The 24,685-nt window shown below is 48.2% G+C and overlaps 5 protein-coding genes across 5 annotated transcripts; 3 read left to right on the forward strand and 2 right to left on the reverse strand.

Annotated features, from left to right (window-relative positions):
• Positions 1-30: 30 nt before the first annotated feature.
• V8C40DRAFT_285297 (uncharacterized protein) lies at positions 31-4,736 on the forward strand (the record flags this gene model as incomplete). The annotated part of the gene is made up of 6 exons (XM_083222340.1): positions 31-325; positions 404-1,199; positions 1,267-1,286; positions 1,345-2,042; positions 2,280-3,579; positions 3,682-4,736. 6 exons carry the CDS (start codon positions 31-33, stop codon positions 4,611-4,613), a joined length of 4,041 nt encoding a protein of 1,346 aa, XP_083076213.1. The 3' UTR covers positions 4,614-4,736.
• Positions 4,737-4,805: 69 nt separating this feature from the next.
• Positions 4,806-9,290, reverse strand: V8C40DRAFT_285299 (uncharacterized protein; the record flags this gene model as incomplete). Its single annotated transcript, XM_083222341.1, has 6 exons — positions 4,806-5,541; positions 5,591-6,109; positions 6,181-6,847; positions 6,907-9,108; positions 9,167-9,188; positions 9,277-9,290. The coding sequence occupies 6 exons, from the start codon at positions 9,288-9,290 to the stop codon at positions 4,910-4,912; spliced, it is 4,056 nt and encodes a 1,351-aa protein (XP_083076214.1). The 3' UTR covers positions 4,806-4,909.
• Positions 9,291-12,366: 3,076 nt separating this feature from the next.
• Positions 12,367-13,915, forward strand: V8C40DRAFT_237351 (glycosyltransferase family 32 protein). Its single transcript, XM_083214228.1, has 2 exons — positions 12,367-12,898; positions 12,984-13,915. The coding sequence occupies exons 1-2, from the start codon at positions 12,464-12,466 to the stop codon at positions 13,680-13,682; spliced, it is 1,134 nt and encodes a 377-aa protein (XP_083076215.1). The 5' UTR covers positions 12,367-12,463; the 3' UTR covers positions 13,683-13,915.
• A 3,323-nt stretch (positions 13,916-17,238) lies between these two features.
• Positions 17,239-18,596, reverse strand: V8C40DRAFT_285301 (chaperonin 10-like protein; the record flags this gene model as incomplete). Its single annotated transcript, XM_083222342.1, has 5 exons — positions 18,376-18,596; positions 18,211-18,326; positions 17,979-18,149; positions 17,789-17,920; positions 17,239-17,714 (listed from the first exon to the last, which is right to left on the reverse strand). The coding sequence occupies exons 1-5, from the start codon at positions 18,561-18,563 to the stop codon at positions 17,239-17,241; spliced, it is 1,083 nt and encodes a 360-aa protein (XP_083076216.1). The 5' UTR covers positions 18,564-18,596.
• A 4,901-nt stretch (positions 18,597-23,497) lies between these two features.
• On the forward strand, positions 23,498-23,920 carry V8C40DRAFT_263146 (uncharacterized protein; the record flags this gene model as incomplete). The annotated part of the gene is made up of 3 exons (XM_083219431.1): positions 23,498-23,526; positions 23,697-23,797; positions 23,862-23,920. The coding sequence occupies 3 exons, from the start codon at positions 23,498-23,500 to the stop codon at positions 23,918-23,920; spliced, it is 189 nt and encodes a 62-aa protein (XP_083076217.1).
• Between the last annotated feature and the right edge of the window lie 765 nt (positions 23,921-24,685).

A 24,685-nucleotide genomic window follows, 5' to 3' on the forward strand; every position in this document is an offset into this window, starting at 1 on the left:
TTGTGGCGCGCCGCTACACGCAAAGTCATGATGGATTCGGAATACGAAGTAGACCCTGAAGATACGACAAGACTCAGAAATACTGCCCTGGTTTGCAAGCACCATCTACAGAAACTATTGAAGAATGAAGAGGCCCAAGAAGATGCCGTCAGCGTTAGAGAAGGATATTGGGCCTCTCGCCAATGCTCCGAGTTCAACCTGTGGTGCACCATGATTGGAGTGTACGGCGAGGGTCTCCAGGCCATGGATGTGCGACTAAAAGAGGTTCCGGGGATTTTCAAGCTTCTCAAGCAGCTGCTTCAGTCGCTGGAGCATGATCTAGAAGGTTTGCGCCTCCCCTACGACTACTCACCAAAGGAAAGGTCATAAATAGATCAATGCTAACTTGCAAACCCATTATTAGAACTACAAAGCCCCGCCAAACAGCCTGAAGATGTCATCAACACTCGCGAGAGTCCAGACGACGCTCAATCAGATTCATCTTCATGTTTCTTGATATCTCTCTCCTCCTCCGATGAGTCTGAAGAAGAGGATGCATCATCGGCGTCTGAAAAATGCTATGTGGCGTTGAGAAGACGCATCGAAGAGACAATCGAGCGGTTATATGGCCACGCACTACTAATTGGCTATGCCGGGGAAAAACACCGACACGAACGAATAGAACTATATCGACAGAAAGAGGGTCCTAAATGGGCCTATGAAGGATACAAGAGGCTCGCAAACCAGGCAGCGAAGACTTACTTCCCGTTGGCATCTGAAGCTTTCCAACAGAGAATAGGTGAATCCTTTGCCAGGCGGAGAATTCGGTTCGAGTATCTGGCGGAGCATCAGAAGAAGCGAGCTTTCAATGCAGCAGCTACAGCTACTCAGCAGCCGCAATACTCGCCGGCTGCGGTTCCATCTCAATCTAAGGATCCTGATGGAGTGAAATATGTGTCTAAATCCGAAGAAACGACAAAATTATCTAGTCAACGTGTCCCACAAGACCAACACACCGTTTACTCAGCTACCGTGGATACCAAACTCGACATGCAGCCACATGCAAAGCGCCAAGAACGTGCAGAGAGCGTGGCCTCTGTAGCATTGCGACATCCTGGATTTCCACCACCTCCCCAAATCTGTGACGAGACCGATAGTTTTCAGTGTCCCTACTGTCGTCTTGAATTTCGTGCCCGTGAGGCTGGAAGAGACCGCTGGAGGTAAGTACTGACCAGGCGTTGAATAACGTTCTCCGTGCTAATGATAACAGCAAACATGTTATTCAAGATTTCGAGCCGTATTTCTGCGTTTTGGAAGAATGCAAAGAGCCATTCGATGTAACTAACTCGTTTGATGGTTTGCTAGACCACTTGCAAGGCCATCTCGAGGAACGATATCACATTGATATGCCTGATGGGGAACACAAGGAATTTAGCGAGAAGGAATTTGAAGAACACCTTGCACAACACGGAGAGATATCTGCAGAGGTAAAATCCATCATGAAGAAGGCTAGTCGACGCAAAGGCCCGTTTTTATTTGAAAGCTGCCCTTTCTGTGGCGGCTATCCCGATGTCGTTGAAACACGTTTCCCAAACTTGGATACCCCAGAAGCTCAAAAAGAACTACGGAAGCATATCAAACAGCACATGCAGGATATCGCCTTCTTCCTTCCTCCCTATCGAGATGATATCTCGAATGAAGTTGACGATCTCAAAAGCTCTGTTGTCACGGGCCAAAGCGCCAAGCTTGATGACTTTGAAGATCCAAGCGAGTTCCTTGAGATCTGTGGTAACGAAGATTGCGACTGCAGAGGTCGAGGAAGGCATGTTAGGGTTGTATTGGAGAATGAATTGGCCGTAATATCAGCGGAACAGGATCTGGAGGACACGGACATCCAGGCAGAACTCATAATCCCAGAAGATCTAGATCATGAAGACGCGGATTTATGGGCAGAGCTGCTTCCCAACTCAGCTCGATATGATCACTCCCCTGTGCCAGATGAGTATTATCTCAGAGATGTGCACCTTCGGTCTTTTATTTCTCAATTATATGCGCCGCCGCTGGTGGTCGACGATGCGCCGATATCCCCGATTGCATCGATGCTTAATAAGGCAGAGGCATCGGTATCGGCATCGTTAACTAAGTTGGAATCCGACAGCTGCTGCAAGCTCTGCGGCTATCGACCCAAGGGCGACCCCCGGTGGTTCGTAGGTAGTATGGCCAAGCACATGAGGACGATACACGGCGATAACCCCCAAATTTCCCGATGCATCTACCCGGGCTGCTCAAGATGCACTAAGACCGGGCTTTTACAGGCTTCACAAGATTGTATGAAATCGTTAGCTTTTCCAGAAATGAACGCTGGGTTTGATAACGCCCATACAGCCGCCGAGCATACATGTGAGTGGCTGTTTAGACATCATAAATGGATAGAGTGGAATAATGGACATCAAAACCTTCTCTGGATCAATGGCAAGCCGGGTACAGGGAAATCAACATTACTAAAATATCTTCTCACAAACCCTCGAGAAGTGTTCATCGCAGGGACTGGTGACATTTCTCTCTCCTTTTTCTTCAGCTCCGACGGCGTTGAGCTCCAGAGAACACCTTTCGGTCTCTACAGTTCTCTTCTCTATCAGGTTCTCCAGCAGTTTCCTGATGTGTTACCGGATCTCATTGGCACTTTTGAGAAAAGACGCGAGGAAAGCGGGGAACCAGGAGAATCCTGGCAATGGCACACAGAGGAACTGCAGAAATTTCTCCAGTCAGCCCTTCTAAAACTCTTAAAAGATCGCTCAGTCTGGTTGTTCATTGATTCGTTGGAGGCATGCGGCCAAGAGAACGCTGCCAATATTACTCAAGAATTCAAGTCCTTGGTCCAAACTCTCTCTGGCAGTTTTAAAAGGTTCCATGTGTGCTTGACCTGTCGTGGAGAGCTGAACTTGGACCCTGATAGCGAATTGCAAATATGCCTTGAAAATGAGAATCAAGGTGACATTCTGAAGTTCATACAAGCGGAATTTTCCACATCCCCTATGTCAAGTTCATCCGACATTGAGGATTTCATCATTGAAAATGTTAGGGGAGTCTTCCATTTGGCTCGACTCCTCGTGAACCAAGTCTTGAAACTTAAACAAAAAGGCATCACGCTAGATGCTATCAAAAAAGAAATGGAGTCCATCCGTCCAATTCTTCAGCTATACCACCATCTCATTGCAAAAGGAGAATCACTTTCATGGCCCCTAAGAACTATAGACGATACCATCGCCAAGCTATTTATTGATGACGATGCTGAAGCTTTTTTTGAAAACACCTACCGCGAGACACCACTGTCATGGGCTAGAGAAAGGGGGTATCACTCGGTTGTCAGGCTGTTGCTTGAGAAAGGCGCGAAGATGGATTTAAACATCTCGCCATGCGCAACGCCAACTGCGTCGTCACCGGCTGTGACGGTTCAAGATGACATCCAGTCGCTCTCTGAGACCATGCAACAGGCATCTCAATTGACCCAGGAAAAGTCGCTTCCCATCGACGAGGGTATCAAGAGCGCCAAACGGTTGCCGCCCATTATGCCGATATTCCTGTCGCTCCCGCAGAAAGGTGCGTAACATCTCCTCACATAGTCGCTAATACCCTGCGTGCATTATACATTCACATCAACTTACCTTGTCCTTTTTGCTAACACTGCACGGCATGGCACAGACATCGAGATCAATTTCCGGGAATTGAACGGGGCACAACCAGCGCGGGAGAAGCATTGGCCCAGGTACAAGCAATCGAATAAACAGATGGATCGCTATGAGGATTACAGGCCCTGGGAGCACAATCGCATCAAGCTGCAGGTTCCCGAAAACAAATACGACTACGTCAATGCTTCTCCCATTATTCTAACGCCGTCTGACATTGACTCACCCCGTCCGCCGCTGCGCTTCATTGCTATGCAAGGACCAACCAAACCGTCATTCGACCACGTCTGGCGCATGGTCGCTGAGCAAACCTCATCATCTGCAGTTATCGTTCAACTAACAGAGATGGTTGATAAAGATGGACGAAAATGCGATCAGTATTTGCCTATGGCTGAAGAAGACACTGCTTGGAGCATTAACGACGACGATATATGGGGCGACACCTGGCAAGCACAACTTACCCTTGACTCACTAGAGGAGATTGACGGTGGTGCGATTGAAAAACGTAAACTGGTACTGCGTACGCGCAAAGAGAGAGAAGAAGAAGAAACACGCATTATCTGGCACTTTCTTTATAAGCGTTGGCCCGATTATAGTGTTCCGACTGCAGACGACATAAACAGCCTTCTCAAGTTGATGAAGTTGTCAAAGCAGTACAGCCCGCCGAACAGTAAGCGCATCGTTCACTGCAGCGCTGGCGTTGGCAGAACGGGTTGTTTCATTGCTCTTGATCATCTCATACGAGAGCTCGACTTTGGAATTCTCAGAAAACATGATTCAATGTGGGAGGGCCCTGATTTAATCTATAAAACAGTCGATCTCCTTCGCCAGCAGCGTTGGGGCATGATCCAAACTGAGGAACAGTATCAGTTCCTCTACCATGTTATGCGAAAGCTTTGGTGCGATGAGTACGGTGCTGTAAATGAGGAAGTTGGCAACCACGAATGAGCGACAAGTGGGTTCAAAGATTCCAAGGGTTTGGGGTTACAGATCTGGGAGCATGAGGGCGTGGGACGGTAGTCTTTACAGGGCTGGACTCTACAGTTGGAATGGTTGGCTATGGCGCCGAAGACACTCTGGTAGATTGGAAGTTTGGCCTGAAAGACAGACACAAGAGTAGAGATTGTTATACTTTCGATCGTTATAATGAAATTGTAGTCATCGCTGTTGTCCTAGCTTGCGTACATGATGTAGGTGATCCAAAGATACAAGTCTATTAAGCAAATCTAGACAGATCTAGAGCATCAATCCAACCACACAGGATCCAACTCCCTCAACAAACCCAAATCAACATTAACAAAACTCTTCCACAGATCAATCTCCCTCAACCACGGCCTCGTCTGCACAGCAAACGTCGCAGCCGTGCAATTCTTCAACAACTCAGCCCCATCCTCTGCCATAACAAGGATCAAATCACCCCTATACGCGATCCGATCTTCAAGCCTCTCCTTGACATTTTCCAGAGCTTTGGCAGTGGTGTTATGCATGCTCAGCTCGCTGCCCGGCATGTCCTTGGGCAAAAACTTCCACTCCCAGGGTCGGGAGACGCTATCCTGGAAGCTAGTCGCCTGCCGATTCCCCATCCCCAGCATGAGCGGGTAAAAGTGCGGCGCCGTCCAGATCCGAAGGAGTGCGAAACGAGCATTCTGGTGCTTCTCTGCGAAATCTTCGGCAATGGGCAGTAACTTTGGCCATTTGTCTGGTCCGATGAAGTGGGGTGGGTACGTTATCGGAAATAGTCTTCGAGGGTCGTCATAGTTGATGAAGAGGTCCAGCGTGTCCGGGCGGTGAGGCTCAGTGTTTGCCGTGGCTACGCCTGGGACTATTCGGCCGTCATTTTCCAGATGTGCGGGGGCCATGACTCCTGCTCGATATACTGCGATTTGTTAGCAATTGCTTCATATAGAGTTTACAGAGGTACTGACATTTGGCAATGATGGGGCGGATGGCAAGGCTCCAGTCAAACGGGTAAATATCCGAAAAGTGGCGGTCCTTCTCCAAAACAGCCTTCCACTCCGTCCAGAACTTCGGGTCACGGTACTTGTAGCTTGTTCTACTTCTTCGATCGGGCCGAGTCTTATTTCGTTCTCGGGGATCAAATAGGGCAGAGTTCCTGAACGCCTCATACTGGTTTGAGTTGAGAAACGCCGTTACATGGGCTGTTGTGTCCACCTCTGGAAAGAACATGGCCATGGTCGAAAAAGCCAGAACCATGTCTTGAACGATAAATCCGTGGGACCACGGGTCTGAACCATAATCTCCGTAGTAGTCATCGTCGAATGACTCAACTTCGAGCCATTGCATTAACTCGGCGATGTAATAAACCCAATCAGGCGATTCCGCATGAGCAGTTTTGAGCATAGTAGTGATAATTTCTTGGACTTGTCGATACCTTTCGGTACATCCCCGCTCAAGGTCTCCATCATGAAACGCCGCTTTGAACTCTGACAGCACAAAGTTAGCGATTTGATCCTAAAACAAAAGGGCTGACATAGAACCGCATAAGTATACTCACCGGTACATCTTTCGCGTTCCATTATCTCCATAGGATCCGCACTGTCAAGACGATCGGCGATTAATCGACTTTCCTTGATGGAGTCAAGGCCAGTTTCCTCAAGGACTTCGCGCTGCTCTGCTGAGAGAGTTCCCTGTAGGAGCTTCTCCAAGCCGCTTTTCCAGATCGCAGGAAGCGCCCACATACTGTCTTCATCAGTATCCATCTCCTTGCTAAGCGGTTCTTTAAAATCTTCCCCGGCAAGAAGCGCCGTCAGTCCTTTTTCCCAGTACTTGTTGTGACCAGGGAGTCCCGAGTGCTCAAGGCGACTGACGGAGTTTCTGATTTCGCGAAAATGCACATTCTTTTTGTTAGAAGTCAATTCGTCTGGGAATAAAATCTCATCCTCCACAGCATTGGCTTTGGTATAGAACAGGTATGGGGAGTCGGCCATTTCACCAGTGCCGGCACCCTGGGGTGTGAAGGATGTGAATGATCCTAAGGTACTGAACAAGCGGAACTCTACGTCTTCGCTTGTCACAACGTCCCAGAGACTCTTGACTTGTTCGCCTGGAAGTATCTTGCGCGTTCGCATTGTATCTTCCTCCCGAGTGAGGCTCCGCAGCTGCGGCTCCATGTGGGAATACATATCAGCAGGCTGCGTCATACGCCATGCTGTGCGAAGTTCCTTTTTTATAGTTCTATCAGCATTATGCTTAGCTTCTACTCGGAGCATAAGAAACATACCGTGATGATGACATTATACAGGAGCAGTGGTGATTCGTTGGGTACCAGATTCCAGATGAAGACGTCGTAATAATCATCGAATCCAAAGCGCCATTCCCTAAGTACATCCGTCATGTCAAAGTAATCAGGGCCTACCTCAAGAACGTTTTGCCATTCATTCTTCGAGGCCCTTCCGACGCCCTGCTTCCTGCGATACGTCCAAAGATGCTTCTGAGGAGGCGCCGTTATGACGCGACCAGTTCTGCCATCCCTCACCAGGACTAGCAGCTCGCCGGTTCTCATTGTCAGATACTGCAGAAAGCGGCGGGTGACTGGATCGCGGCGCTTCATGTGACCGACAATAATATTCCTCGTCTCGATCATGTCATGCTGGCGACGTCCTTTGCCTCGCCCGCCGGTCTGAAAATAGCGACTACGTGACTGAGCCTCAAGATCGATAAAGTAAGGGAAGAACTGCAACTCATGCAGCTGCTGGATAAGCCTATTATTTGCCCAGGACGTCCAGTTCGAAGCAGGGAAGAACTGCCACAGGGTGAGTAGATTCAGGTCGGCGAACTCTGCCCAATTCCGGCACAGCTGGATAGCATGTTTGAGATCGCAATCTTTGGTTATGATTGAGAATTGCAGCCAGCCGTTTCGGGACATTGCCTTTTCACTGGCGTGATTCCACACGCTCTTGCCACAGATTGCTACCCGAGATCTCTGTGAAGAGGAGATGGATTTTTGACGTGGCTCTTTTAGCCCTTGATGATCTGCTAGCTTTTTCACAAACCATTCGTCTGTGTGGAGATGCCTATAATGATCATAGTCGCCCATCATGTCACCAAACTCTTCTTCGTCCTCTGAATCGCTATCCTCTGTAGACTCATCACCAGCATCCACCTCTGCATCATCTCCGCGGGCAAAATCGGCACATGCATCTCGAATCTGTTGAAGAGAAGGATCCTCCAGCTTCAAACAGATATCCCTTAGATCTGAGTCGACAATCTCGGCGTCGTTGAGAAACTCATCCACACTACTAGCTCGTAGCGCAGCCGGCAACAAAGATGCTTGAGCAAGCAGCAGGCGACAAAAAAGTAGTAACTTGATTTCCCTGACGTCCTTGATGGCAGTCTCTATCTCGTTGTCGGTCATCGGTGCCGTTCTTGTAAACGTCTCGTGGGGATTCTCCAACGACCCAACGAGCTGGTAACCCCAAACGTTTTCCAGTTTCTTGTCGACTCCCTGGCTCAGGCGTTTTCTCATCTCTTGCTCGGTTTCAATGTTATTCTTATCAGGCATCTGTTGTTCGGCTGCTTTTTTCCCTTTGCTTTGCTGCTGCATGGCCATGAGCTTGTCTTGTCCCCTGTCGGCTGGCGAGGAGTCGCTGGCGCTGCCTTGATTGCCAGGTTTGGCGGCACTCGGCTTGGCCTTTGCCTTTTTCTTACCCTTCTTGGAGGGCTTTTGGCCGTCTGCTTCCTGCTGTTGCTCGGCGGCCTCTTCTACCTGCGGCTTGGGCTCGGCTGGGGGATCTTGGCTGGTCTCAATGTCTGCAGCATCCATCCAGAGGAAGTGCCTGATCAGATCAATGTACTGGTTGCGCTTGTCGTGGTCAGTGTCTTTAATAGGGTCCCAGGCCTCATCGCTTTCCCATTCATCTTCTGACATCTCCATACGCTCCCGGAAAGCAGCCTCAAGATAGGCATCCTGGCTCTTCTGCTCTTCCTCCCGCCTGGCCTGCTCCAGTCTAGCCTGCAACTTGTCTCGGTGACGTTTGAACAGTGCAGCTTCCTGCTTAATCTTCTTCTGCTCCTTGTCACGAGTGGCCTCTTCCTCTTCCTGGGCCTGGCGTACCCAAGCGAACCATTTCTCCTGCTGGTATAGCACGTCTGCGGTTCGCTTTTCCAACTTTTCTAAAGACCGAAGAATGATGTGGCGGTTGCTGCTTAGCTTGTCGAGGTATGCTTGGTGCCCATAGTCGATTTGGAGCGAATAAAAGTGGGCGTGGTGAAGCCTGCGGGCGTCGATGACTTGTCCGGTGAGGACATATCTGTCAAAGAGATGAGAATGTACGGTCCTGAGAGTTTCTTGGTCTTGAACATCCTCAAACGTCTGATTTGCAAGAGGAACTTTGCTTGTCTTTAGGTAAGGAGGGGCTTCGCTCTCCAGTTCATCCAGTCTGGCATTGCGCCGTTTGTACCCCTTGTAGAGCCCATAGACCTGCTTAGAATGAAACCAGCAGAGACACCGTCGGCATGGGTAGCCTCTTTGGTACACTTACTCCCATCGGACAGGTGCAGAGCCTAGACGTTGAACGGGAGTCAGCGTCCATGCTTTCTTCGGCACTCAAAGCAGTGGGGTAGCGTGTTTATTCCCAGTACGAGCACATACCTGGCATTGCCCATGATCTTGACTCATGGTCAGTGTCCCAGTAATGTCATGTGGTTGTACAGATACGGAGCACCTGGTTCTAGCCGTTCCAAGCCTCTTGATGCCCCCTCGTCAAAGCCTCACGTTGAGACCCTGATAGTAGCCCGTGCAGTACGACCAGGCTAACAGAGTTAAATTTAGGCAGGCGGCTATCACGATAAGACCCTTGGCGTGGGATTGCGTCTACTGTAATGCCGGGCTGTGACTTGATTGGGTCATTGGTACCATGTATGGATGCTGGACCAAATCCTCAAGGCCTCAAAGCCTGGCCTGGGCTTTCGAGATGTGGCAGCCCCTCAAGCGCCAAGTAGGCAAAATTGAACGTTTCATGCATGTTTCACGGCTGACTAAGGCAGTTGCAGTAACGGCGGGGCTCAGGAGTAATTGAGGATCAACAGTCTGTAACAGGGGGAAAAAAGGACGCGGAACGAGAGCGAGTCAGAAAGAGTCTTGCTGGCCAGGTAGACAAAAATATACAGAATCAATAAATGACATGTGGTTATTTTTTAGCATCACTCAATTCCGTGGGGATTCAATCCCGTCTGACTGCCACGCACGAGAACAGCAAGTGGTTTGCCTAAAAAAGGGACCGAAAAATGAAAGATACGCAGAGAGACGAGGAGAATACGCTCGCCACGAGTCCAGTGTGGCTGGTTAATGCAGATTGTCTGATTCTGTGTGTTCGTCATTTCTCGATTTGCTCCTTTTTTTTCCACATCTTTTAATCAGGTACAGTACAAGTAGTGTTGATCGATAAATGTGGCTCTCAAAAAATCGAGCAGTATCGCCACTTATTAAGCCACCACATCCAATGACTTTCCAGTGTATTGTTTTAGTCAGTCTCCATTACATCAGCCATTTCATCATACTGGATCAATATTACAGGACTTGATTGACTTGTGCGGTGTGGTGGTGTTGTATGTATTTTGGTACTGTATTGTAACCCCCTATTATGCGTGGCTTCTGGAAATAAATTCTGGTCCCCGTTCCTCTTAGCGCCAGATTGATACCTGTTAGCCAGTGTTAAGACATGACGCAGTCAGGTGACTGCTCGGCGCTTCTATTTCCCCGGGCCCTTTGATAGCTTATCGCGCAGCCATGTGCCTGGATTATCTCACAGCTGAGAGTGAGCGCCAATTTGGAACCCCTGCTCAACATGTGGGCTCCCACTTTTTGGCTTCCAGGTTCCAGTCCAATTTGCCTCGAGGGTTTCAATCCCCAATTCCGAGCGGGTTCGTCTGCGTCATGCTGGTCGCTCGCATTTCCTCATCTAGCAAACCGTTTTGCCAAGTCCCAAAGTTCCAAAGCATCTACGCAACTACGGTACCTGCCGACGTCATCAAGCAAAGGGCGCGGCTGCGAGATGCTTGGTTTGCAAACAGGCCTCCAACGGGATCAACAGCGTTGGAGGCTCCAGTCCAATCGGCTACTGCAACACCAATCCTAGATCTTCCACTTTTCCCAAGACGGCTTCGTACGCTAGCCCCCCCGTTCAACCCCGCAATAGGGATTAGGGATTGTCGAGAGAATTCCTGTGGAATGAGATGAGTGCATTAGTAGCCTCGGCCAGGCCAGAGCAAGAGCGCACGCATGACTTGTACACGAGGGCCATCATCAGCTTCAACTCAAGACATGACAGGACATGATAGGCTGATGATGGCAGCATTCCAGCGTGATGGCATGTAGGACGACGCCGAGGCCAAGTCCAAGTCCAAGCAATCAGAGCACATGTTGCGGCCCGAACCTCGCGAATCTTGCAACGGTCGACACGACATCCATCAAGGGGGGGTTCTTAGTCGGTCTTGGAAGTGCAAATCAGCGCCGGCTAAAAGTAATCTTGCGCGCACGAGGTGGCGACTTGGAGGGGGAGGGGGGGGAAGAGAGAAAAGGGAAAAGGGAAAAAGGAAGAAAAAAAGGGTCCAGCAGCAGCTGAAAATGCGTCAGCGTGTACACTGACTGCAAGAACTGCACCGAGGCCAGCACAGTACGAGAGACTGCTCGAATGGTGGTAAATGGTGCAAAACCGAAGAAGCGAGCAATCTCCGAGTCCAACGAATAGCTGCACTGGACAGTGGCCATCGTTGGCTGCGACAAAGAGGCTCCCGTCGTCAGTGTTTGGCACCGCCTCGATGCAGTGCGTGGCTCGCGCGGGTACAAGATCCTGCTGGAAGCTGGCGAACGCGCGTCAGACCGGCCGCCATGTCGGAGGTCGGAGCCGTCGACAAAATAAACCTGAAATGAATCCACCAGACAGACGGACAGACAGACGGATTTGCATGATGTCGCCTTGAGTCTTGGCAGAGACAGCGCTCTCTCTCTCTCTCTCTCTCTCTTTTCCTGTACTGGACATTCCCGCTGAGCACCAACCAGCCAACAGGAGGACCCAGGAACTACACCACCCAAACCACCTACAGTACATTAGCTTAATTATACCCGTACTAGATACACGTATAAGCGACGCCTCACATCGACCCTTTCGGAGTAGGGCTGCCCAGCGCTGTGGGGGGCTGAGCCGGGGTCTTGTGATTAATCTGAGATTGGCAAGGCGCCGAGACAAGTATTTGCGCGTACCTGGCATGGTTCCACGGGACACGACTTGGAGCCAGACGCCACCACAGCAGCGACCGACAGGTACCTGCTGGATACTACCTAGTACGTGCCACCTCGCCGCCTCTCTCTTTAGATTCTCAAGACACCCAAATCCCCAATCATCTTTACTTACCTAAGACTAGATCCCTGAGTAGTTCTGCTAGTAGCAACACATTCGTGCCGACGGCCCATGTATCTACACAAGCTACACAAGCGCAGGCCCCCCCGTGGCGGTTTGCAGCCTAGCGGCGCTTCTAAAACAAAGGCCCCTAGAACGTGCCAGGCCTAGGCCCCCCAGGCTTGCCAGGCTCGCATCGAATCCCCTGTTGGGCCCAGCCAATCAGCAGCCCCGGCAGCGTCCCTTGTTCCATTCACTCGCTGTTGGCCGTGTGCTAGCGGCCTCGCTCACTGAATAAAAATCTCGTGCGCTGCGGGACTTAAGAGGTCACCTAACGCTCTCTTGGTCGGTGCTCTGGTGTTTCGTCTTTGGTTGTCTGTTTCGCGGTGTTTGATCTTTGATCTTTGATCTCTCGTCTCTCCCTTCCAGTCCTTCACCAACATGTTCAACAACAACGAGCAGCAGTTTGACGAGGAGCGCGGCGAGCGCCCGGCGCGCGAGTCTCGCTCTCCCTCGTCGACCCAGCGCAGGGCCCTCAAGTTTCTTCGCTTCCCCAGACTCAACAAGGCCGCCCTGTTCCTGCTCCTGCTCGTCGACGTGACCATCGTCGGCCTGCTCCTCTACTCGCTCGAGCCTCTCATCACGCTCCTGCGCAGAAACGACGAACTCTTCAGCCCTCGCATCACGATCCCTCGCATCACGATCCCTCGCAACGACTCATGGAGCTCGCCAATGTTCGACGACGACGACCACGAGCTGGGCCACCCCAAGATCCCTCGCATCCTGCACCAGACGACTAAAAACAGCACCATCCCCGAGAAATGGGTTGCCTCGCAGCGCAGTTGCAAGGAGACGTATGGTGATTTCGAGTACAAGGTGAGTCGGACCAAGCAACCTAGATATACACGCCATTTTTCTCCTTTTTTTTCTTTTTTTTCTAACAAGCATCTCTCGCTTCTAGCTGTGGACTGACGAGCTGGCTCGCGACTTCATTGCTGCCGAATACCCCTGGTTTGTGGAGAACTGGGATGGCTATGCTTTCCCCATCCAACGCGCTGATGCCATCCGTTACTTCGTCCTCCACCACTATGGCGGCATTTACCTCGACATGGACACCTTCTGCAACGAGACCATTCCCTTTGAGGAGCTGGAAAAGGGCCCAGGACAGCACTATGCTCTGTTCAAGTCCACGCTGCCCACCGGCGTCACCAATGATTTCATGATTGCAACCGCCAGACACCCAGCCTACGCCGCGGCCGTCTCCAAACTTCCCCTGTTCTACGACATCACCAGGTTTTGGGCCGAGATCCAGCCTTATGCCAACATCATGATGTCCTCTGGACCGCTATTCCTCAGTCTCGTCGTCAAGGACTATCTGTTGGGCCAACCTTCACTGCCCTCACCAACTGTGCAGGTCATTGATCCTCCTGACCTGCACTCATACATCACCGACCTCGAGAGCGCCACTTGGCACAAAGCAGATGCTCATGCCCTCATGTGGCTGGGAACACGACCCTGGACCTGGTTCCTCGCAGGTGCAGTAGGACTGCTCGCCGGCTTATACCTCATCAACTACCTGCTACTATTAATATGCGAAACTTGCCTCCGCAAGGTTCCATCAACCATCGCATACGCCGTCAAGGAGAGCAAGCTGGCATAGAGGACGGCAGAGGTGTGGGCACTTTTTCTACGTATATATATTGTGATAATGGCTGCATCTTGGTCAAAAGGGAATTCTGATTTACTGCATGGAGTATTTTTGTTGAAATAATCAGGGACGGTGCAAGGGAATAATGATATGACAATGCCGAATGCTCACCCAACTAGACTGGGAGCAATTTGTGCACCCCTAATAATATACCAAAATAATTGAATAACGATAAAAATTATTTATCTACTACTTTATAACGTGATTGTAATTGAGATTCAACAACTAATGCCATTGTTTGGATATGCAGATTCGTGCCTCTTCACATGTTACGATGGAGGGCCGAGACAGCACGGATGGCATCACACGAAAACTACATACGTACATTGATAGTTCAAAGCAAGATGGGGTATCAACATAGCGTCGACACTGAGTAGCAAAACGATACAGACAAGCAAAGCAGCACCGAAATGACCCTAGGAAATTCAACTGCTACGGCTTCACATCTCACGCAGCAGGCGTCGGCAGCTGACATGCAAGATTTTGCTAGCCAAGACAAGGACCAACGGCAGATGCGTTAACTTACGTATGCCCTCTTTCTGCAACATGCTTTCAAAGTGACATACACCCCTCCTCGGCCGTTAGTTACATCTTTCTCCGCAATGCGCCTGTCGTTCATTCACTCGGCAAAAAGGCGTTTGTGTTTCGGCCTAGAAGCGAAGAAGCGTAACTAGTTTTCTCTACATGCTGCATACATTGTATGTATCGTTCTAGTTTGGAGAGAGGGTCTTATCTTCGTCATAAATTTGGATAGGATGGGCGTTTCTTGAAACGTGGTTTTTGTGAAAGAGGCTCCACGGTGGAAAAAATATATCTGGGTGCTGTGATATAAGTGGCGTTGTTGAGATACACCTTTTTTTTTTTTTTTTTTTTTTTTTTCAAGCAAAGTTCTCCAAGAACTTTCCACCACCAAAGTACACATACATAGGCCAATTGCACCTCACTTGTCTCATGGAGGTTTCTCGGATGAACATGATGCACTGCCTTAAAAATTGCTCCTTCGTACATGAAATACACGTTGTTTCATTCGTCGAAATGCCTCCGACGGGCGTTGGAGTTGGGTCACGAGTGGCTTGAAAATGACATCCAACACCCTTCGGAGCAATTCGTATTACCGATGCCCCTGCCAAGCCTCTTGGATCATTCCCCACGTTGGCTAGCCGTGAGTGGGTATATATCGTGTCTGCGATTTGGGAGTGTGTCATGCTGTGGATTGATGCCGACGGAGTTCTCTGGAGACATTTGTGTAGACGCGTAACAAATGTATGAGATAGGTCATCAGTACTGTTCTCTGTATGGATACAGATGACTTGGTAGAGTGGAAATTGAATTTCTTGTTATTTCCGGTCCAATTCCGGTGATTGGCGTGGGGAGTTGTCGTAGAGTAGAGGGAGTGCTGGGGTTTGACAAACTCAGAGGATTAGTGTATCAACATCCTTGACATCTCTCTAGATGGGAAGGTGATTTCTATTTTTGTATAATTGACAAGAACTGTCTTTTATACACTATACTGCCCTTTCACTGCTGTTACTACATGTACTCATGAAGGCCATCTCTTTAGCAATTTGTGGGGCTTGTGGCACTGGTTCCAAGCTGGATTCCGTTGGAAACAGAGGATTTTTGAGCAATGGGTTCAAGTGATGATGAATCAAAAGAAAATCCTATCTATATGCACAAGTTGGAGGATGGGATACCAGCGTGTATGTCGCATCAGTGTCATATGGCCTTTTGATATATGAAGAAACGAATATTATCTCCTACACATGAGCTACCAAAACAGACAACGGGCATCTCCAGTAGGCTATATGTTGGTAATGACTCGCCAGAACCCCCAAAGCAGAGCCATCACAGATTCTGTATCTCTTCGAGATCCAGTCAACAACGATTTTCTGGAACAACAAGTGCTGGTTCTGTTTACTTCTCCATATTATTATTAGATACCACCGGTATTTTTTGCCGAGACCAAGCCTACGACTGTCAAGGTGACGCCTAAATGGACCTATGCCACCGCACAGGTCTATAGAAATGCCAAAATATACTACGGTTCAAAATCAAAAGATACGACGGAGTTTCTCTCTCAACACCTTGAGGATTTGCCAAACCACAGAGAAGAGTCTATCATAGGATACGCCAGCGTGGGAGGTATCCGAGGCCCCGGAACGATGGCTTGAATTGTTGAAGAAAAATACTATCGGCATTAAGCCATCGATTACACGTTTAGAGGGTAAGCTTAAGATAAGTGAAGAAATGCAAAAGGGTGATTGAGATGGGGTTGTTTGGGGTTTCAAAGAGTTGAGATCAGAAACAAGGTGGGTGATTTCTTGTATGGTTCGGGAACGTGGCGAGCGGAAAGATGCAGCGAAAATGGGATTCGAATGAACGTGAGCACACAGTCGCTCTAACAATACTAAGCAACCTTAAAAGTGTATACATCGGACTAGGGATCGACAGCTGACACGTAGGATCAATAAGATGCCGCCAGATCAATTAACGGCCCTTGCGGCCCTAGATCTCGATCAGCCGAAGGTGGCGACTACAAGTTCTAGATTCGCCCACGGGCAATAACTAATCTTGGACAATGTTGAATGGATTCACAAGATTTCGGTGCTCAAATCGCCTGCTATAACTCAACCTATCACACATCCCCATCTTGACGACGTTACGCACCGGATCTGTATGAAGATTCACCATACCACACAGGTAACCCATCTATCCGCTAAAGGCTGAAAATACTAGACTTCCGCCTAAGGCGGCGCCTTCAGTAACAGCCAATCATGATGGTCATATTCTCTGACACACCTCGTAACTTGATGATGAGTTCTAGTGACCTTGGGCTTAATCACGAATAAATTCGAAGCTTTCACACAGCCGTAATTCTTTGAAGCATTGAGCAACTTGAATATCCATGCCAGCAGAGAAAATATATAGTAAACGAAGCCATTGTGGCGAGGACACGGCGCCGGAGCAAAAAGCGGACCGCGATTCGCAGCCGTTGCTCCGGCTCCGTTCGGTGCGAATGAATCTCTCTTTTTGGCCACTTGTGGGTCGCTTCAATTGGTGGCCCCAAATGTTGATGTGCCGAGGCTGCGGGCTTTAGGATTGTAAATCAGTTCTTTTTTGCTTTGGAAAGTGTTGTTTGTTGTCCTATGACCAAACTCCGCCGCCTACTGACTCTTCTCGCGTTGCGAAAAGACGAGTCAGGGGTTTTAGAGGCCGCTATTGATAGAGTGGAAACACACATGCTAGATTGGCAGAGGAGGAAGTTACTGAGACATGACCTAAGACCTGGTTGGAAGAGATGAGGTGACCAAGACTGTGACAAAGGGAGGTACATATACGACATTGAAATGGGACAGAAGACTAGCGATGAACATAATTCACAGCTAAGATTGTTGTCAGAATTATATACAGCTTCAGCAACATAACAATTAGTATATGTGTATCTAGCATACAAAAGAAACGCCGAAATAACCTTCTGAAACCGCGGGGATTGTGTAGAATGCAGTATCTACTCCTTAGTCACTTCAATAACTGTCTTACCTAGACCACCTTTCCCATTATAGATTACTTGACACACCTCCCGTACCTGGTCAATATCCGTCATGTTAACTCTTGCACCAACAACGGGCAATAGCTTCCCTTCCTCTACATAGCTCCTCAGAGTGTCAAGATCCTTGGCGTTGGGAGCCAAGAACCAATATTTGTACTCCACGCCGTAATAGTAGGCCCGAAGCTTATTAATCGAATCCCCGAGATCAAGAAAGATTCGACCGTAAAAAGGAATACGCGGATTGTCGGGCCGTTTCATCACACTCGATGCTTGAAGTGTTGCAGCTGAGGGCTTCGTTGATATAGATACGACCATTCCTGTCGATTGGACTAGAAGAGGCAGAAATCGCATGGCTTGGCCAGTAGTGTCGAACAGAAAGTCGACAGAGCGCAAGGGAATCGCTGTCAACGGGTCGGTAGTTGTATAGTCGATGACTGATGATTGAGTTAGCAATCTAGTGCAGCGAACTGATGCTATTGCAATGTAGCATATTATGGAGAGGACATACCCTGATCAACAACTCCTTCGCCAAGCAGCTCAGGAACCTTGGGAATCTTGGCTGACGAAACCGTCGTGATCACCTTGCCAGCATGAAAGACATTCTTCGCCAATTGGCACGCATATGCTCCTGTGCCACTCACTTTTTACTACGGTTAGCTCATCTATCTAATACTGCGATCGGAAATTGGATCACTTACAGCCAGCCGGTATAAAGACTGTCTTGCCTTCTAGTGAACCCTTGTATTGCCGTAAAACCTGTATCGCCGTGACACCTGCCAACGGTAATGAGGCAGCCTCTCCAAAAGTGATATTTTTAGGCTTCAGAGAAACGTATTCCTCCGCGCACTTGGCATACTCGCTCCAAGCTCCTACATTGCAATGTTAGTTCTGTCGCAGTACCGCATTGGGTGGAAGTCAATCATCACCTACCTCTACCAACTTCTGGCAATCGTGTATAGACCTCGTCACCAACTTTCAAAGTCTTAACATTCTTTCCAACTTGGCTAACTATACCAGCTGCGTCATATCCGATCTTGTATGGAAAACTTTGAGATGTGAGCTTCAGACATTGCCTCTGGGATAAATTGCACTTACGAGTCTCTGACCGCCACCTTGAAGACTCCTGCTGCTTTCTTCACATCCACTGGATTAATACTTGCAGCATGAATCTTTATAACTACATCCGTATCCTCTGTAACTGTCGGCTGAGGCACTCTGGAGAGTTCATAACGGGATGGATCAGTATAAGCTGGCGCTGTGACGGCAAACATTTCTTCCGCCATGATTGAGATCGTCAAACACCACAAGACAGTAACTTGATCCAAAATTTCAGCTTGAACTATAAGAAATACAAAGTCTTTATATCATAGGTCGTCTTAGCGTGTAATTAGAGTCCCCGTTCCTGAATCGCGATAAACAACGCCAAGCTTTGCCGCAGCGGAGATCTGCGGAACTAGAAGACTAGGGCTAGGAAAAGTCCGCACCTTGGACTATTGCGAGCAAATCTTGCCGGCCTGTTGCATTGGTCCTTCACCGGCGGACAAGGCTACTAGCTGTGATGACAAACGGTTTTCGGATATCCGAATTGCTGCTTTTGGCGACACCACAACACAGTAAGGCATTATATTCGTGCCTCGGCAGAAATGAAGGATCACGGATTTTCCAACCAATCCCGAATCCCTTCACATCCTTCTAGCACATGCCGAGGTGATTATAATTCAGCATGCAGCGACAGTTGAATGGACGTCAAATCGAGTACTTTGAGCATTAGTCACTCGGTCAATAGCAGTCAGGGTGGCATTGAATAGGTACATATAAACCAGCTCAATATATAAAGGTTACACCCCCACTCAATAAAAGCTCTAGAGACTTGCCATCATAAGTATGTCACATATTCAGTTACGGATGTTCAATGGGACCCTAGCCAACATGCTACTTCTAGGAATAATAGTCTCCTATCAGAGAGCAATTAGAAGAGTCCAATTGGGTATCGTACCAGGGCTCTACTGCAGACAGCTTGAATCCCAATGTGGTTGTCAGCGATGTATTAGATCCTAAACCACTTGACTAGGTACTAGTAAGCTAGGACTAGATCTCATTGGTTTCCAGATTCTAGTGTGAGATTTCGGTGGTCATCGACCCGGCACAGGCACAGGCCATCCTTCGGCATCATGAATTTATCGCTTAAATACAGGCCAATTAGTTAGCTGTATTCACATGCTGCTCCACGATCGATGAGTTTGGCTCGCTATTGATCGCAATGCTTCCAAGTTCACCGGGAACCCTCTCTTGATTGAGATAGCTATCGATTTCTAGTACGTTATCGTAGTAAGTGTTTGCTCATTATTGAGCCTATGGTATTAATTAGTAGAATACAGCTTTTTCTCTTATCTTGTTTAGAAATAGAAGCCACAGTCTAGTCGACAACTTCTGGTTTGACTTAGAACACGATCAACAAAATGGTGTTCAACACTTGCACCCCACAGAGAACCCACTCAGCAACCAACCCTTTTGCAGCAAGTTTCATTGAGCCCATCAAGACGACGTGACATAAAACTCCAGCTGCAATTGCCCTTTTAGCACCACCTAGGCATTGAAGGGCAAAGAATGCTCCGGGAAAGAACAATAGCCATGTAGTGACAAGACCAGGATTATACGCTGGACCAACAACGAATGCCGGAATAACGTGTGTCAAACCGTTTATAAAAGCAAACCCGTAGAAACTTCTTGCTATCCGGATATTATTCCGAGCAGCGATCCCAGTTACCCATACGGTTGTACCATTGACAAACAGAACGACAAGCGGGCTTAGCGGACATGCTTCAACATTCTCAAATCCCTAATTCAGAAAAAAAAAATAGTGTGAGACTTGCAGTCATGTATAAAGTAATCATTGGAAATCTTACCAGATTTTTGCAGAAATACGGTTGAAACGCATATCGCCTACCCAAGAAATCATAGCCATGCTCTTCAAACTCATGCAATAGATACATGGGTAATGCGGCGCGCATCCACCAAGTTTGATCCTTGAGAAATGAGCTCCATCGGGATTGACGTTTCGTATCGACACTCAGAGAATAATTTGACGGCTTGCAGAGCTCAATGAGCAAAGGAGTTGCCGCAAGCAAGGCGACAAAAGGCCAGTCTTGAAGGAGAGACATGAGATCGATTGCGAAAAAGGAGCTACTGGTTAACGAGATGACTGTCAATTAACAATCATGTAATGTAGCAGCTATCTGGATTTTTCTTTCAATAGCATTTGTTGATCGCGGCCCAAGATGTTTACTTATAGGCGCCATGTTCAGAGAATTGGAGCCTACTTTGTCTATAATTGGGGGGAAGATTCGAAGGAGCTACATGGTACTCAGCGCTAACATATTACATGAATGTTATTGTGTTACTTTTTATTAGCTCGGGTGGCATCTATTGCAACTATTCGCGATTATTAATATATAAGTCATAGAATCTTAAGATTGCATTGGTTACGGCGAGCTTACGGCTTCACTAATGCTCACTAGCCGTCACAAAGATTGAGCGAGAGAACCTGTATCATATCCACTTTCGGCCGAGTTAGAACGAGAGTCTGAAGTCTATCTTCCCACGCTCTTTAAAGGGCCATAACAATGGCATCCAAGTGAATGCGAGGAGAATTCTCAAAAAAAAAAAAAACTATCTTCATTTCATATATGCTCTGGAACTGCTTATGTTGCGAAACAAACGAGCTTCATCATGGGCGCTTCAAGTATAATTCCATCATTTTAAAGCCGAGAATTTGACACAGCATCCTCGGGTCATTTGAATCATTATATAGTTTATTTCCCCCGAATCAACTCAACAGGATACTACAAATGCTTAGTCTCACATAAGCCGCATATCGGCAAGGACGCGCAGCAATTAACTAAACACGAAATATAAACTTTTATGATACTGCCCTTGTTTTGTTTTTGTTATGTCATTCAATTATTCAAAGAAGTTAACAATCGTGCACTAGTCAACGAAGATTCATCGAGAGCTTCTCTCAATCTATTCGACATAGAATTAGTCGAATGCTTGGCACGAGACGAATATCCCATTACAGAACCGCAGATCATCAGGTTCAGCTAGCCTAGAATCCAGAGATAAGGCTTGACATGACTATTGTTTTAGGTTAGCATAAAATCTAATTTCAACGTATTTGTCCGAGTGGAGTTATGTTGTTTCCCTTCAGTATGGGCTAAATGGATGGTGAGTTGTTGTTAAAGATCCCTTCTGTATTGCTACACTGCCAAATTGATCCCCCAACAAGTTGATTTGTCTTGGAAACATCTACAGAGATCCCAGGCCCGGCTTCTCAGCAAGTCAATGTCAACACAACTCCAATCGATCAAAGGAATGGACTTCCTAGTTGGTCCTAGGCCGGTTCCATTCTTTGCAATGCCTCATTCGCGCTCTACGTCCCTTACTAATATATCGTCAAATAATTTAACTCTGTCGATTCATGTTACTATTAATACTGGTCCAACATTCTCCACACATGTGAGAACGAGCTTAGAGAAACTGTTTGCTGTCGGATTCTTAGCCAAGTTCCAGCTTGTTCTAGGGTATGGAGCAGAGTATCATGCTCCATACACCTTACCTCAGCCTCGTTCAAACACACTTAACTTGCAAGTGATATGATCCAAAACCTGTTTTGAGGATTTCCTGTTAGCTGTAGATAAGCGCTCAATTCAGCAAGCAATCTACTTGCTTAAAAGGATTGATCGACAAGGCTGGAGCATCCCTAGTCATGCTTCTATACGGAGTACGGCTGATGGAAAATCCCTCTTGGCAGGGCTTACTTGCACAATTCCTGACACCCGCATACATATACGATATACGCGATGCAAAACGCAAAATACGATAAAAGATGCTCCGTAGCCTGGTCCTGGCCGGCGCAACACGGGATTTGTATCAATACAAGTACAATCGTCCGGCATTTCGGCGGGCTGTGTCCCTGTTCATGCACGGGATTGACTCAGTTCCCCCCACGCCTCTGTACGAGTAAGCATCAAGACTCCACTGAGTAGCAGGATGCGCGAAATAAACCCACTACTGAACATACAAATATTTGTATAATATATTCCTAATCTCGCAATTCCGCCGGATCCCAAATGCTGATGACAAAAAGGGAGAATGTGTAAGTTCCCAAACAGGCTCGCCTCTCGAACCAGCCTATCAGTTTCAAATACACGGAGTAATCGGGATCGTTCTGAGACACAGCCACTGTTCCGTGCTGGGGATAACATCACTGCTAGTGTACTTTAATTCTTTTCATCTATCGGGCCTACTTGTAAAAAGTAGCATGTCAAAAGTGAAGCCCGCCACGGGCCGCTCGCTAACTCAAAGTCGGAAAATTGAGCGGGATACTATTTCCAATAAGCTACTCATACTACGAGTACATACTCGCCGTAGCGATATGACATACACGGCTGCCAACAGGAGCGTGGAGACGCAGCATTGCATAGGGCTGATCGAGACGCCCGTCCCATCCCTACATCATACATGGTCGCTTGGGAGAGCCGCAAAGAGTTGCTTCAATAGGAAAATATGTGGCATCACGGGACTCACGATACAACGTATAGCTGTGCATTGCGTGCTATATGCCAGAAAAAGTAAGGCAAACACACAGGCGGCCATCCCCGGCGTCGACTTGTATGCTTGGCGTCTCACGCTTTTCACGCGTGTGCAATATGGAGGAGTAAAACTAGGTGCATACTAGAGCGTCAGCCTGCATATTTGGAATGAAAGATTATGAAGAGTACTCGTATAAGTGCCAGGCTCGGAGCCTAGTTGGAGAAGCCGAGGCTGTAATATCGGCGACTATGACGACGCTGGCGGTCCCGTTTTTGCCTCCCTCAGGAAGGGAAAAAAAAAAAATCCCACAGGGACCCGTACAGTCGCTTAGCAGAGAACTGGGTTCAGGTTCGAGAAGTTTTCAGATTCCCGTATAGGAAATTAAGTCATTGCTATGAAAACGAGGCAAAGCAATCTAAACAGAGAGCGGCGGAACTGGACACCGAGCAGGGGGATGCTCCATATAAGTAACAAGAATGTTGATCCGCCCACAAATAGCCGTTCCCGTCGGGAGCGTATTTCCCTCGTATCAGAAATAGTCCCAGAAGGCTCAGTAATAACTAATAAGTAAGCAGCTAAAAAGAGGCAATACTAGGTACATTGGATTAGAGAACGAAGCGCAACCATGGCCATCTACTTCATCTGCTGTGCTTGGTAAGCTACAATGACTACACTGTATGTGTGTGTTTTTGGCTCGGTGCAAAGGTTACCAATCATCTTCAGCTTCATACGTATACGTGAGCTCATCGAATATCACCCAACGTTGAGATTCGTTCAGCATGCGACTTTTATCCCCAAGGTTCCAAAACTACTGTAGGTATCAGCCTGCACGTGCGGAGACAAAAGCTCAATACAGTTCGTGTCCTCCGAAGAGCCTCGGCATGCCTCTCGGAGGCTAGGAAGGCATTCTACGTTCGTAGAGCCTGTATGCCGTCAGTCTCACTGCGATCATCGCAGATCCCTCTAATCAAGTGTCGTTCCGAAAGCAGGGATAGGTCCCAGGAATGTCCCGCCGAGCACGTTGCCAGTCGTGCCGACTGCTCAGTGAAGATATCACCGGTAAGTATGCCTGGTAAATGGACCCCGGAAGGGCGTGGGTTGTCCAGCGACTGAGGCAGCCGCCGAAGATGACATTTCTAGGTTTCGACACTTGGATCAACTCACAACCATGCAGCAATTATACACATACTCACACCCTCCCACGATCAATTTGTGGGGGCGCTCCATTCAACGCCGAGCAAAGTACGGAGCATGCACTCCGTACCCCAGACTGGCCTAGTGTCTATCAAACCGCTGTAAATGCTCATCATCACATGGCTTGGGGTCGGGGGATACCGAGAGCCGGTCATTCGCAGACCGAAATTGTGACCTGAAAAGTATTGTCCAAGTCCGTAACGACTCCATCGAGGATCCCTGGAGTACTCCCTTTGTGAAGCACCGTTGGGGGTGTAGATAAGGGGAAAGGGTGCTGCAAGGTAATACATCGATATCTCACGGAGTACTTCCGTCATGACTACGGATATACCTACATCGGTAGGATGGCGTAGCGCCGATAACAGAAGAGAGAGGGCAAAAAGAGAAGGGGGGTGGACAAGGAAAGATCGCCTTGTGGTCTTCTCGATGCTTGGCTGCTGGGGTTGGCTTGGAATACTTTAAACTATGACGGTGGCATTGGTCTCTTTGTGCGTACGAGAGTGAGCACCAGTAAAACCTAGCAAAGAGAGATAACGTCCAGCTGTCGTGACGTATCAGCTATGAAGTGGCTTTTCATGAGCACATGGATTCCATGTCAAGCTGTAAACCACCATGTTCT

The sequence above is a fragment of the Trichoderma camerunense genome, assembly GCF_050948025.1.
Source record: "Trichoderma camerunense strain CBS 138272 chromosome Unknown V8C40scaffold_4, whole genome shotgun sequence".
Taxonomy (NCBI): domain Eukaryota; kingdom Fungi; phylum Ascomycota; class Sordariomycetes; order Hypocreales; family Hypocreaceae; genus Trichoderma; species Trichoderma camerunense.